Genomic DNA, 16,029 nt, shown 5'->3' with positions numbered 1-16,029 from the left:
AGAGCCCACGTTCATCCAGCAAGGCTAATGCAGCAATTTTAATTTACCCAGAATATTTTATGTGTGAAATAAGAATAGAATGAAAACAACAAAATGCTTATGACTATTTGTCACAACTTAAAAGTAGCAATTTTAAGTGAGACGTCTTTAATTTAAAAGTAAAGAGATTTAAACAATTAAATTAGTGAAGTCTGAAATCTTATTCTTTTTTTACCGTTTGAATGCAACAATTGAATTTTCCCCCTAAATAATCTGACATTAACAATTTTCAGAAAACATAGTGAGGGTGTGATTCAATGATGCAGAGAGAAATTATTAGTGAAACAGTGTTCCCTATAATAATCACCTACAAAGATTAAAAAGGTTCACAGGAGAACCACTCCTGCATTGAAATTACATTATCATATGTAAGTTGTTATTAATTATCCAGGGATGCCAGAGGGCTCTTCAGTTTCCAACTGCTATTTTGGGAAAGGCTGAATTTTCTCTTTTTTTAACCAGTTATTAATATGATTAATATTTCATCATTAAAGTCAAGAAAAGAGGGTGTGGCCCTATAGCTAATGGATTCAACTTGCCCTAAAATTGCCAACTAGTAGGCAGGGGCTCCATGCTATTAAGTTTCTTCTCATATTGCAACATTTTCTGCCATCAGATGATTTGTGAGTCAGAAATGTAACTGATATATTTTTAATGTGCACTCAGAGCATCCTTCCCAGGGGGAATTCAGAAGGTTGCACCAACAGGCAGCAGGCAAATAATCATTCATCAAAATTCAAGAAATATGATTTAGCTAGCACTGATTTCTTGCACAACAATCAGTTCTTTCTACTGGATTTATTTTAAAACAACTGTCAAATTAAAATACAAATAGCTTTAAATGTTAGACTTTTCACCGTATAATCTTACAAGTGCATCATTGCAACATCTGCATAAAAGTTCAGTTCAATCATAATGGACCAGGATTTACCTATTTGGTACTAACATATGTAAAATTAGCATTCATTTCTCTTTGATGTGACAAGGTGTGGCTGTCACAGATCCTCACTGGTTAATCATCAATAGTTACTCCACAGGTCCCTGTTCTTCCCTGGCCATTGTCCATCCTATTAGTTTCATTCAAAATCAAACTGGGAGATACCAGAGTTCTTTTCTTAAAGCCAAGCCCAAAACTATTCTGTGTCTGGTTAATCCCTACCAGTTAATGAGTTAAAGTTGAGTTGGTCAGCAGCAGGTATGTCCAGAGCTCTACTGATCTCACGAAGGAGTAGGAAGGATTGGGGCAGAGGAGAAGGGCTGACTGGTGTTGAGCTTCTCTAGGACTAAAGTGTCAAAAGATGAAAACAGGATGAGAAAATTATGGTTTATTTCCAATGCTTACATTTACCAAAGTAATACTTTTAATAGAAAAAAATGCAGCAGTATGACAGTCCTATTTACAAAATGACTACAGGGTTTATTTTTTAAAATATTAATTTGTGGTGCGATTTGCTAATTGGGTACATATCTAAGTTCATTTGGAGATGATCTCAAATATCCAAACCTTTCCCTACTATTTTTTATCTTACCTCTTCTCTTTTTTTCTCCCCTACTCTGGAAGACACACAAATTTCCTGCCCTCAGAGAACTCCAAAGCTACTTAGGAAGAAAACACCAATACAAAGAAAAACAACAGAAATCATGGAAAACAGAATAAAATCAAGTGTTGAATTGTAACTGAAGACTTCAGAGCCGTAGGAGTTTTGACTATAAATTCCAAAATATGGAGTGATAGTTTGCCAACAATACACAATCATTATTCAAATTTAGAGAATCAAATCAAGGAATACAAGGGAAAGAAAGCTGAACTTGTCATTGTGATATGGGCACTAAAGCCTAAGATGAAATTTTTCATTGAGGGAAAATCAATTTGCAATCTCCAAACCATCTTTACCAGCCAGCGTCCTACACTGGCTTTTTTTCATTCTAACCCAGCCAGGACTTCAATAGATTCCTAACAACACTGACCCTAAGAGACTAAAGGGAGAGCTCACCGGCCAGCTACTCCACCCCAAGACCTCTCAACCCTAAGGTGTGTTCAGGCCAGGAAGCTGCCTACACAGGACTGGCCTAATTTCTCACAAGCTGATTCAGCACATCTCTCCAGTGGCAGGGCTTTGGGCAGCTCCTGGGGCTTGGTCTCTTCATGAACAGACACTCCCTCTTAGACTAAGACTTAGAACGAGAAGGTGAGGTAGTAGCCACGGTACCCACGGTACTCACGTTCACCCATGCAAGAACGGCAGATGTCGGCTCATGGCCTACGGGGCTCCAGCTTTGCAAGGAAAAGTCAATACCTTCACGCAAACTATGGTAATCATGGGAAATCCATTTCTGCCTTGTCAGGATGAATCATCCTCACTTCAGGTAGAACTGACCTGAGAAAACCCTGCGTGAGAATGTGCAGCCTGCTCCTCTAAGAACTGGCTGCTCTGCAGGAATCATGAAGCAAGGAGTGGGAGGAGACTGGACAAACAGTGGCCTACTCCTCACTTTAATTTCTTATCTGACTGCCTGTCACTAGCATCTCAAGACATCAAAATGCCCAACCAAATACCCAACACTAAATCCTCACACGGAGGCATCAAGCTTCGCAGAGAAAGAACTAAAGTGCGTGGGACATGCTTCCCAGAAGCTTCTCCAGAAATCCTATCAGTACCTCTTCTAGCAGTATGTGTACTGGGAGGGAGGGATGGGATTGGTAGACTTCATTCTGTGTTCTTTCCTTTCTGAATAATCTGGGCAACTGCCCCTCCACCCACCCACCCACCCCCCACCCCCCACCCCCCACCGCAAAATAAATAAATAAATAAATAACCTCCTTGCAATTTCCCAGTTGTGGAAAGAGGATGAAGCTGTCAGGGTCCTAGCCAGAGCACCCTCTGCAGATGGCCAGATGACTCCCTCTAGGCAGGCAGAGACCCTGTGGCCAGCTTTGGCAAAAAGAAGCAAGACTTGTCACCTCCACACACACACCCATTCTTGGCTCTTGGCATACCCTTCAAGGTGATCGAATTAAACAGGTAACTCAGAGAAATACAAGTGGGGATTTAGCCAACACTGATGGCGCCCCATCTTCGCGGGCCCTGAACCCTATTTCCAGAGGCCCTGAGCCCTGCTCTGTGGTTCCCCTAAGTGACAGCCTCGCATGCATTGGAATCTCAGGACTTGCAAATAAATTTTCACATCGTTGGAACGCCTGCTTAGATAATAATAAACAGAACTTCAAATGCAATAGTAGTCTTGAACTAGTAGGAGTAGAAATAACATCAACGACTACTCTTCAAACCCACCTACTCCTTCCAATGCAGGGAGCTGGGGCCTGGGGCTTTGCGTCCTCCTGGGTGTAGACGCAAAGCCTTAGCTGGCTCCGCCTGGCCTGCCCAGGGGCTGAAGGGGAGGAAATAGGGCATTCGTGGAGCCCTGGACTCTAGGGAAGCTCCAGAGGGTCACAAGGGGACTCCGGAGGCTTAGAGGCTTTGGTGACCTCTTGGGGTTCGGGGGCCCCCAAGAAGCTTCAGGAGCCGGGGAGGCCCGGAGTGCCCCGCCCGAGGCGCTGGGGGGGGGGGGCGGTGCGGGCGGTAAGGAGCCGCCCCCTCCGTAACTTTCTCGGTAGCTCCAGGGAAGAGGCGGGGTGTGGGGTGCGGTTAAAAGGCGGCGCTGCAGCAGACAGGTGTTGAAGACCCGCAGCGCCCAGCGCGCTCCGCTGTCCCGACTCGGAGCCAGTCGGCGGCGCTCCGGCCTGCTGCGAGCGAGCGCGGAGGCGGCCCCCGCCCAGGACTAGCCCCAGATCCGAGGGAGCGCCCCAGTAGCTGCCAGAGACCCCTCGCCGCCCGCCGGGCCCCGCCGCAAGCTCTCTCCGGACGCAGGTGAGGCCGCGGGCCAGCGTACCCCGCTCACAGCTGTACGCCGGGCGCCAACCTGTGATGCCCCGGGGCGGTCTAGGCCAGGAGACTCAAAGCCGAGAGGGACTTGGGGAAGGCCGGGGAAACTACGCCCGGTTGCCCAACCGCCGAGGTCTGGGAACCCCTAGGGTCTGGCGAGGAGTTCGTAGGAGCGAGTCGTGACCGCTGCCTGGGGGCTGGAGGCAAGTGGCGAGAGTACATTTCTGGGCAGGAGTATCATGGGCCGAACTCTGGGAGTTGAATGGGGCTTCCTGGGCTGGGTTTGCAGTGGCGCGCGGGGGAAAGGGACGAGGTGGCACAGCCCCCGACCTAGAAATCGAGTTTGGCGCGTGGTGCGCGTATCAGAGGAAAAAAGCGGGACCAGGCCAACCTATGGTGGCGTCTGTTGCCGATATTACTAGGGGCTAATTCCCCCCCACAGTCTTCTGGCTACTTTATCTGCCACCAACCAAAAGTTTTAAATTAACCAAAAGCTTTTTTTTAGAAAGCAAACTCACTTTAGTTTGTTAAGCAGGAAGCCTCCACGGGAAGAAACTGACCTTTACCTCCTCGCGTTCTCTTTGCAAAGAAAGTACTGGGGTGAAGTCGGGCGATTACCTAGAACTTGCACCTAATACGGTTCCTGGGACAGGGCAGATCGGAGGCTAAACATGGATCAGGACTTTGGTTGCTTTTCTTTTTCTTTTAACACTTCAAGAGCTTTTGCTTCCAGGAGAAGTTCTCCAACTGAAAGGAAAACTCATAGGACACTTACTCTCAGAAGAGGTGGTGTGCAGTTGAGAAATATGTCCTTTTAGGATGCTTGCATCAGTCCCTCCGTCGCCCCTTACGGAGGTGGGGAATAAGCCTGCCCAGTGAGCTTTTTCCAGATTCCTCAGAGCTGGACTTTAGGACCATTTACCTGAGACTATCTTGAGATGTGTAGGATAGCCATGCCTCCATGTGCCCTTTGAGTCCATTTTAAAACTGTGTTAAGTCAGTCACAATTAAAGACACTTCTAAGAAGGTGGGGAGCTGTGTAGGGGCAGGTCCTTTAGATGGACCCGCCAGTCAGGTAAGGGGTGGGAAGGTAAGGGGCAAATAACTCCTTGTTCCTTTTCTGGAACTGGGTGATTCACCTAGTGCCTTCCCAAAAGAAGTGAACCAACCCCTGGACTCGTGCTCTGGCAATGCTCCAAGCAATTGCAGAGTGGCCTGGGCCAGGTAGGGACCTGCATGTGACTGCACAAGTCAGGAGGCCAGGAAAGCAGCTCTGGGGCAAATGTGTACATTAAGAACAATTTCACCCTGCTTTTTTAGTCCATCTTACCTTGTTATTCTTATCCCATTGGGGGCTCAAATTTTAATTTATTCCTCTTCTTGAAAGGACCTTTAAAGCAGGTAGCAAGCAGTAATGTGGGTGCAATGACATGCACCTATAGTCTCAGCTACTTGGAAGGCTGAGGCTGAAGGATCACTTGAGCCCAGAAGTTGGAAACCAGCCTGGTCAAGATAGCAATACTCAAAAAACAAGTAGCTATAACTTTGGTTTTAGAACAACAGCAAGATAGAGGTTACTTGGAACTGTATTTTTCTCAACTGAGGGTGACTAGACTGTTCTAAAGAAATGTATAGGATCTGTGTTTGATGCTATAGAGGTGGGCCAAGCATAAATCCCAAATTCCCCTTCCACCTCCATAGTTTTGACCAGGTATATGGAGGCTTATTTCAATGAGTGTCCTGTTTTCCCTTTAGTGAGTGCATGAAAAACTGGAAATTCTAATTCCAGGAGATGGTTTTATTAAAATCTGAATGCTGTTTCTTTCAGTGGTTTTGCTATTGAAGGCAGTATTAGATTGAGCTGTGAGACTTTTTAAAGGACAACTGACTCACGTAAGGGCCTCTCTGACAGTCTGAATTTAAATGGGTCAGGGCTGAACCTGAACTAAATCACCATTTTTTTTTCTAGTGACATTTCTTCTTTCAAACTGAATGAGGCTAAATGTTTTACCATTTCCGTATATTTCAGTCCGACTTAACTTTCTTGCCCAGGGTTCTTCTGCCTCCTCTGATCAAGGTGGCATTGAATAGGTTCAGTCAGATCTTGGTGTCCCACAGCAGCAACTGTAGGTAATGAGAGACATTCAGTCTGAGCCTGCCTTGAGAGTCCAGCAGGAAACAGGATGCAACTTGCCTAAAATCAGGAGCGCAGGATGCTTTTAAGTAAGAGAAGGAGGATTCATTACAGCTTAGAAAGGGTGGAAAAGAGGTGACTCATGAGGACTGTGGAGGGGATGGAATCTTGTTTAGAAGAGAAGTTGATTGTGTCAGACAGGGTGTAGCTATGAATCAATGAAGACAGTTCATATCCTGGGATGAAATAGAAGGCCTCTGGCTCATGGAAGATTATCCATGGGCCCCTTCACCCCTGCTTTCAGTAAGGAGTATGTTACCCCAGCAGATTTTGGTTCTAAACTATAACAATGATAGGCTTCATTGGACTAGCAATGGGGAACCACTGGTTGAATTTTTGGTCATTTTTCATAATGTGTCTCTTAGAAATACTTCTAACCATAACCCATAACAACAATGCTGTTGCAACACTTATTTAAACAGATACTCTGAGTACTAACTAGTCAGTCCCAATGTGACAGTGAGGCCACCAACCTGTACATAAAAATCCATGCACAGAGCAGCTTTTCTACTTGAAGAGACCGTTTATTCCTACTTTTCTCCTTATAGAAGAAGGAATCAAGGCCCTTGGTGGAATGTTAACTTGCAGGGGGTGTGTCAAATGTAAATATAACCATTTCACTGCTACATCCCAAGCCTATGAAAATGAACTGAAATATTTTAAGTAAAGGGGTTCTGCAGGGAAAATTGATACAATACTGGATTAGGTGGACTTCCATAAATTATATCACCTGAACTTGGCCTCTCAGCATTTAAGGTAAAGTTGGTCAAAACTAGGGCAGTTCCACTGGTACAGTCCAAAACTTGTTGCTACCAGTGGATCTAACTATTGAACCCTGAGTGGCTGTGGTGGAGTTGGGAATATCCCAGGAGAATCTGTGGAAGAATCAATAGATTTGGTCAGAACTCATTTGTACCTTTAAGCTAACAAGGACTTTGCATTGGTGTACCCCATACCCCAAATGTTTATTATATGCTAAAGATTAGGTGAGTTACTCAAGTGAACAAGCTACTCATTATTAGAGAATATATAGAAACTTGTTCAAGATTGTTTAGGAGCTGTATATTTAATCCTGTGGCAAACCAAATTGGTTTTGCCTTCACCATTTTGGAGGAGGATAGAGTCAGTGCTCAGGAAGAGATTTAAAAGTGCTTACTTTCCCAGACCCAGAGAAATTATCCAGATTCTGTCCAGACTAGTGATCTCTATGTCATGTTCATTTTTCTTTTCCAGCACCAACCTCCCAGAGAACAGGATGGATTGGGGCACACTACAGACTATCCTGGGGGGTGTCAACAAACACTCCACCAGTATTGGTAAAATCTGGCTCACTGTCCTCTTCATTTTTCGCATCATGATCCTTGTGGTGGCTGCCAAGGAGGTATGGGGAGATGAGCAAGCTGATTTTATCTGTAACACTCTCCAGCCTGGCTGCAAAAATGTTTGCTATGACCACCACTTCCCCATCTCTCACATCCGGCTTTGGGCACTGCAGCTGATCTTTGTGTCCACACCAGCACTCCTAGTGGCCATGCATGTGGCCTACCGGAGACATGAGAAGAAAAGGAAGTTCATGAAGGGAGAAATGAAGAATGAATATAAGGACATTGAAGAGATCAAGACCCAGAAGGTTCGTATTGAAGGGTCCCTGTGGTGGACCTACACCAGCAGCATCTTCTTCCGGGTCATCTTCGAAGCTGTCTTCATGTATGTCTTTTATGTCATGTACAATGGCTTCTTCATGCAGCGTCTGGTGAAGTGTAACGCCTGGCCTTGTCCCAATACGGTGGACTGCTTTATTTCCAGGCCCACAGAAAAGACTGTCTTTACGGTGTTCATGATTGCAGTGTCTGGAATATGTATCCTGCTAAATGTCACAGAATTGTGTTATTTGCTCATTAGATACTGCTCAGGGAAGTCCAGAAAACCAGTTTAACACATTTGCCCAGCTGTTAGAAAAAGATTGCATGAAAGGATGAAGCAACCTGTGCTTACCTGTCAAGGTTCAGTCACCAGCATTTCCTAAGACAAAAGATTCCCATCTTAAATGCAACCATTCAACCCCCTCCCCAGGAGGCCTCACATGAAACTCCAGATGCCTCCATGGGGCTCTACCCTCCCAAAGCTCCAAAATAAAGCCCTAATTCTATGCCTGTATTAATTTTTACTAAAGTTAGTTCCAGTAAGATCCTGTGTTGGTAGGGCTTATTCCTGTAAGATATTTTCATATTTTAAACAAAGGATTCTGGTATTTGTTTCTTCTTCTTTGGGGACGGGAGAGAGAAAGAGCCAGGTTATAAAAGAAATGCTGAGAAAGTCCAAGTGCTTCCCTTTGAATACTTTTGCCAAGTTTCCCCCAGTTAAAGGTGAACATAGAAAATTGTGGTTCTTTTATTTGCTTTGGAAGTTTTAATCTGTAACAATGGACAAAGTTATCTAATGCTTCAAGCTCTGTTGTACTTTTTTTTTTTTTTAATGAAGACTTTAAAATAAGATAGGTTCTTTTGATGTTTTGGAAGCCATTATATGTTCCTCCTATTTCAAAGTCTCAGATTGTGATATGTAAATGGTTTGTATTAGATCCTACAATTTAATTTAAAAGATGGCCTTTTGGTTATGAGTACTTTGCAGTGCTGCCAAGAGGCATCCTGCTATATTAATAGTGATTATGTTGTGCACAATAACGTTGCAGCCTCTCTCAAGACAAACTAGAAGTTCTTAGTGATGGTCTATGATAGCAGATGGCCTCTTTTCAAAAATTTTAGTTTTGCATAAGAAGTACAGACTAGAGATACCACCAGTTGCTACTTGCAACAAGGCTGACTCAACATCCTCTCTTCCCCTCCAACATTTGCCTTCTTCATTACTGTGGTACATAGTACCCAACCTCAAAAGAACACTGATTTAAAGAGGTTGCGCCGGAATTGTTTTGCCACAGTACAATTTAATGGTGCAGAACAAAAGGGGGTTGGGAGACGGGGGTTTACTATTTTTAAAGAACCAATGGAAAGACTAGACTCTAAAGTCTGTTGATTAAAAATGAGGTTTTTTCTACTTTGAATATTTGTTTGCTGTTCTCTTCAGCACCATTTTTTTAAGTGAAAATAGAATTATAATAGGCCTTTGTAGAAATAGAAACTAGGGTTTAGATCAATATGTAATAGTTTAATAGGACAAATTGAATCCTGATATTACCATTATGCTTGACATTTCCAAAAAACAATAATCGACATACTTCAATGAGGGGAAACATTTTCCTGTTGGCAAAAAAATAGTAATGTAAGACCATTTTGTAATAATAAATAGCTTTCATTACTTGCTTGTTACTGAAATACTTTTGTAAAGTCTCAAATATCACTTAAAATGTTAAAATATAACTAATCCACACACTGATTCTTTAAAATCTAAGTTTTTGTAAAATATCAAATTTTAACTTAATATACAGCTATTTTGCCTAAGTATATTCATATTTTATATTTGATAACACCTCATGAGTATATTAACAGGTTATATCTTCCCACTGTTCTGGGATTCTTCTGCTTCAATTAAAGCAAAACCTCTTTGACTAAAAAAAAAATATTGGTAAGAAAGGAAGAAAAAGATTATTTCTGTCCAAACTCATGCCATTTCTCACAGATTTTGACTAACATCATCCTAAGAAGGATACAATGTGAAGATTAGAAAAAGCTTAGAGAATACTAAACTGGGGTTAGTTATGTGGTCAGTTTGGCTCCTAGATGAATCACAGGACTTAAAAATTTTTAAATATTCTTCATATATAAAATTCAAATTAAAAAAATTAAACTGTCCTTCCTGAAGAAAACTGGCTGAGGCATGAAAAAAAAAAAAGTTCTTCTAAGGTACCTTTTCCATGGAAATCTGTTTCTCTCTAGTAGTATGTAACCAAAGCTGGCTTATGAAACTGCTTTGTGTTTCTCGGTGGTCATACCAAGGGAAATACACCTGCCAGACCAGCCTGTCTGAGCATGACTGACTGTATGTATGCAGCTGTCTCCAGATGGCCACCAATGCCTATGTCCTTCGAGGTACAAGCTTTCTGTCCAAGGCCTCAAAGCATTTCACACATCAATAATTGAGTATTTTATAGAGTGCCATACATTTTAAAAATGAATTTAAAAGGATAAAAAGAAGCCCACTTCCCACCTAGGTATTAGAAAAGAGGTACATAATCCCTACCTACTTTCCAAAGTGCCCTGCACATAGGCTGTTAAAATAACTCACAACTTTTTAAATAGCTAGTTTCACTCCTACAAACTATGAAGATTATTACTCTCAAGGTATTAAAAGACAGAACCCAAGTAATTACAGACCACTACTGCCCATTTTAAAGAACCGATAAAAAGGTCGGGACATATGCCTGAAAATTAAAGTTTGAACTTTGAAAGCAATAATTCCAAATCTGTATTTGTATCTCAAATCAATGACTAGCAATTTGTATGGGGAAGAAAAAAAAAAAACCTGTTTAGAAGGGTGTCCTGCCAGCTGAGCCCTCCGTGTGTATGAGCTCTGGTGGTTTATGAGCAGTGAGTACAGCCTAGTGACCAATTTTACCTGCATGAGATTCATTAACAAACTAGAGAATTGTCAAACAATTCTTCATAGATGTATACTTTCAAAAGACAGGCCACAGCTGGTGTGAGTGGATCAGGTCTACTCAGAGGACCAGTGGTGTGTTCTATAGAAGTCCATGGCCTGAGCTGCCCTAGTCACTGTCCCTAACCAAGTCATCCACCAGAAAACAGCCAGCAAATTATGAGAGGCTAGAAGTGTAGATGGGAGCTCACTCACTCTAACCTCAATTTCCTTATCCTACAATGGGCTTCCTGAATACTTCCCAAATTTAGTGGCAGTCAAATGAGAAAACTTATGTAAAATCTCTTCACCTAGGATGGCACTAAGTAAGATATATTGTCATCTCTTTTCCACTTGATAAATCCCAAGCTGGAGAAATGATGGATGATTTTTTAGATAGGAAGGACTCTAACAAAGTTTGATCACCTGGAAACTTGAAAAAAAAATATACATTTACACAAAGTCTGAAAAAAAAAAAAAGTATGAGGCAGGGGTAAGAGAGACCAGCCACATCAGCATTGGGTAGCATGGCTGAGTGCAGATACAGCAGCAGAAAAAAAGATAAGGTGATGACAGCTATGTTAGTCCATAATTCAAGAAACTCAACATTGTAACAAAGAAAAGTATTTATTTGCTGGTCAAGGTCTCTACCTTTCAAATGTATCACCAAATACTTCACATCTAATACCTCCTTATTCATCCCCACAGCAGCACTAAATTGTCAGGCTATTAGGCTTACTTCTATGGAATGGATCGAGAAGATGCAGCTCAACAAGATAACATATCAAGTCCAAAAGCCAACAGCAGCCCATCCTACCACACAAAGGAGATGGATTGGACCTGTTGGTCCAATAGGAGTCCTTCCCCAGCCCATCTTTCCTAATGTTGATAAGATTCAGGAGACAATTTCAACTTCATGAGACATTCTATTCCATTCCTACATATTGTTAATGATTCATTTCCTTAGGTGATACTTTTTACACACCAACTAAGTGCCAGGAAATATTAGGTACTGGGACTATAACTTTGAACAAAACAAAAGTTCAGCTTTCTTGATGAAGGAGGCAGACTGTAAAAAAATCCCTGCAGATACTATCTGCTATTGGAAAATGATGGAGAAAAATAAGACCATGTAAGGGAAACAGGAAGTGCCTGGGCACCCAAAAAAATGCTACTTCAGGTAGGCTGATCGGGGAAGGTCTCTCTGTTGACACCTACAGGAACAGGGTAACAAGCAACATAAATATCTTAGGAAAGTGTCCTAGTGAAAGAGGAAGGTCAGGACGTCACAGTGTGGCTTGATGGGAGGAAATGAGACCAAGCAAGAAGACAGTTGGATCAGATGTGGTGTGCAGGCCACTGTGAGGACTTACAATTGCAAGGCTCTTTCCCATGTTATGCCCAAATCTGCCTCCTTACTGCACCTGTTCTGTAGCATTTGTTCTGCCCTCTCTTGGTAGACCAGAAATAAGTCTACTTTCTACTCCAACACCCTGAAAATGGCTGAGAATAGAGCCAAATTCAATCTTGACTTTATTCTCTATTTACACAGCTTCACATTCCCCAATTAGATATTTATTTACTTATGCAACATTAAGCTACTGTTGTGTACTGCCCTAGTAGATAACGACTGCCTTAAGCTTCCTTAAGAAAGAATGAAGAGCATTCTCTGATTGTCAAGGTATAGAGACTGGCAGAAGATTCCTCCTCATGGCAGGAAATAAACACTTTATGGTAGCATCATGGAATCACTGTTATAGATACATTGGGTAATTTCCATTTATCATTTTAACAGCTTTGTCAGCTTTGCTCAGTTTAAAACAAAAAGGCAACAATGTAACTTGTATAATTATAGACAATATATAATTTAATTTTAAATAATACAGAAACATACAAAATCAAAAGAGAAATTCAGAGCCAGGTGGTGGTGTGCACCTATAATTCCAGCAAGTCAGAAGACTGAGGCAGGAGGATCACAAATTGGAGACCAGCCTGGGCAACTGGGTGAGACTATGTCTTAAAATTAAAAATTTTTTTTAAAAAGAGTTGGAGATGTAAAACACCCTGGGTTCAATCCCTAGTACTAGAAAATAAAAGGGGAAGGGGAGAATTCAGTCTCATTTCACTCTCCTATCCAGTAATCTCAGTATCCACATCTCAATGAATATACTTCATATTTTTTTCCATATAATTATACAAACAGACTGTCCCCCCACCAACCATGGTTCAATTTAGGATTTTAAAACTTTCTGATGGTGTAAAAGCAGTACACATATAGTAGAAATAATACCTTGAATTTTTAACTTAGATCTTTTCCTGGGTTTGAGCACCATGTGGGCGGATTCTCTCTCAATGCTGGGCAGTGACAGCAACAGAGACCACATCCTAATTCCCCATCATCCCCGCAAAAGCTCCATGAACACCAGAGAAAATAACCAACACTCTATGGTATGCTATGTTGCTAAGCTATGTTTGTAGGTTGATGGATTAAATGAATTTTCAACTTAAAATACTTTCAACTTACAGTGGGGTTATAGTATGTAACCCCATCAGAAGTAAAGGAACCTCTTTACTTATATACATATACACAAAAGCATACATAATGATTTTGGTTTGCACTTCCTATATCATTTTTCTCAGTGATATTTTCCTATTTAGTAATGTGCCTTGGAAATCTTTCAAGATCAGTATATATAAATATTTATTCTTTCAGCAATGTACATTGTCCCATAGAATGACAGAGTTGTGTTATTTAACCATCTCCTTGTTCAGGAACAGTTATGCCATTTCCAACTTTTCATAAAACTGCCCTTCTACCCCCTATCAAAACAGATTTTCCCTTTGCAGTTAAATACATTTTTCTAACCTACATTCAGGGCTGTCCATTTTCCATGTTAAGCCTCATCTTACTGGTTTTGGCTCATCTTCCTGGTTCTGGCTCATCCTTCTGGTTCATCCAGATCTTTTTGAATTGTGTCTTCAGTTTATTAGCAGTTCCATCCAACTTTACGGCATCTGTCAGTTTAATGAGCGTGCTTTCTCTGTGGTCACTTAAGCCAATAAAAATGTTGAATGTGGAATGCCACCAAAGATTTCTTTCTAGCTCCACATGAGTTCATTTACCAAAGAGATTCAAGATTGAAGTTTTAAGAATAAATGTACTAAACCACATTTAGTTTGCAAGTTTCCACCATGACAGTAAGGCTTTGTCAAGTGTTTTGCAAAAAAATTATCTAAGCGTGTCTACCATTTCATTAATCATTTTCAAAATACATTTAACAAGATCTTCATATGAGCAGACCATTATTCTAGGCCTCTAGGACACAAAGATGGATTTGAAAGGAGGTCACAATGCAGGTGACAGATGCATATAAAGTGGGTACTTTACAAAACATTACAGTTTGTGGCAAGCTGGAAATGAAAGATGCAACAAAGCCTACAAGAGGTCAGGACATTGAAATGGCTATTTTGATTTTCTTGAAGGTCCCAGGAACAACTTCATGAAAATTAAATCACAAAAGACCACAGGCTTTTGCCAGAAAATGACCTCAGACTGGTGGTTAGCTTGATATTTTGGTTTCTTTGAAAAGTTAATTTATCAAAGACTCGTTTTGCTGCTTGATATTATAACTGGCTGAAGGATTTCTTGGAAGCCCTTTGTCCAGACTAGAACCTGCAATGATGTGTAAAGCCTCTCTCTGCTGCCATCTTCTGTCTATAAGGAGTTAGGACACTGCCTCTTTCCAAACCCCTGGGGCACCAGTCTCTGTCTAAGAAATTCCTCCCCCTGAATAGCCACTTTTACCCATCTATAAACACTTCATTGTTGCCATTGTTCAGGAGTTTGTATTTCCAGTTTGTGGATACCTACCCATTATTGTTTTGTTAGATTAACCATAAAAAATGAAAAACACAAGTTCACACAAACACAACTATTTCTTCTCACCAACAGTATAACTTATAAGCAAAAGAAGTACAATATCAGTAAATGTTTATAATCTTACAGTTATACTTAGTGGCTTTCTACAAGGTTCTGATTTTAGTCTTTCCTCAGACTTCACTAACAATTCTGCCACTTAGGACCATAAATGCCCTGAAATCAGATTACTTCTTTCTCAACACTAGTCCATGCAGGGAAATTTCCCTATTTAAAAAAAAAAAAAAAAAAAAGAAAAGAAAAAGTTTAAATTGTTATCTTAAACAGATAACAATATAACAATTTATGCATTGTTATGCATACCTGTAATCCCAGCTATTCCAGAGGCTGTGGGGGGGGGGGGAATTGTGAGTTCAAAGTCAGCCTTGGCAATTTAGTGAGACCCTGTCTCAAAATAAAATAAAAAGGGCTGGGGATGAAACTCAATGGTAAAGTGCCCCTAAGTTCAATTCCAAGTACCATCACAAAAAAAAAGTCATTGTCTAATATTAAGATGGCAGCTCTTTAAAGAGTCAGCATCATTTGGTTTTAATAGTTCTATATTCTTAAGGAGAGAAATCACTCAAAAATTACACTCTTTGTTAATTGCAATGTCTCTTTTTAAAAACCTAAAATATGGGTTTATGGAAATTTTGAATCACAGTAACTCAAAAAAGAATTTTTCCCATTTTCCTTGCCTTTGCCAAAGAAAGAACAATCTCAAACTAAACAGATTTGTACACCCATGTTCACGGCAGCATTATTCACAACAGTTCAAAGGTTGAAGCAACCCAAATGTCCATCAACCGGTGAATAAATACACAAATTATGGTATGCACATACAAGGTAATATCATTAAGCCTTTAAAAGGAAGGAAAATCAAGTACATGCTATAATATGAATGAGCCTTGAGGACATCATGCTAAGTTAAATAAACCACATAGGACAAATATACCTCTTAAAATACCTCTTAAATGAGGTACCTAAATAGTCAAATTTATAAAGACAGAAAACTGAATGGTAATCAGGGGCTGGAGGAAAAGAGGAATGAGAGTTGTTTAATGAGTTCAGAGCTTCAGTTTGGATAGATGAAAAAGTTCTGGAGCTGGATGGTGCATATACTTATTGCCACTGAACAGTACCCTTAGCTTTAAAATGGTTAAGATGACAAATTTTATGTTATATTCTTAACACAATTATTGTTTGGAAAATTTAAAAAAGATCTCTTTTCTTACAAGAGACAATGGATGGTCTGCACTGAAAGATTCTGTGATTAAAAGCATGTTAAAATGTGTTTTGAACTCAGACACCCATCCAACACTGTTAACATCTCTTATTAACACTATCATGCACCAAAATAAATTCCAAAGCTCATGTATATTAACTGTAAACATTAAACTCAT

The 16,029-nt window shown here is 40.9% G+C and overlaps 1 protein-coding gene across 1 annotated transcript; it reads left to right on the top strand.

Annotated features, from left to right (window-relative positions):
- Positions 1-3,825: 3,825 nt before the first annotated feature.
- Gjb2 (gap junction protein beta 2) lies at positions 3,826-8,491 on the top strand. The gene is made up of 2 exons (XM_076872412.2): positions 3,826-3,908; positions 7,351-8,491. Exon 2 carries the CDS (start codon positions 7,373-7,375, stop codon positions 8,051-8,053), a length of 681 nt encoding a protein of 226 aa, XP_076728527.1. The 5' UTR covers positions 3,826-3,908; positions 7,351-7,372; the 3' UTR covers positions 8,054-8,491.
- Positions 8,492-16,029: the final 7,538 nt, after the last annotated feature.

The sequence above is a fragment of the Callospermophilus lateralis genome, chromosome 12 (genome assembly GCF_048772815.1).
Source record: "Callospermophilus lateralis isolate mCalLat2 chromosome 12, mCalLat2.hap1, whole genome shotgun sequence".
Taxonomy (NCBI): Eukaryota; Metazoa; Chordata; class Mammalia; order Rodentia; family Sciuridae; genus Callospermophilus; species Callospermophilus lateralis.
The sequence above is the reverse complement of the archived record's forward strand: the minus strand, read 5'-3'. Positions and strand labels throughout refer to the sequence as shown.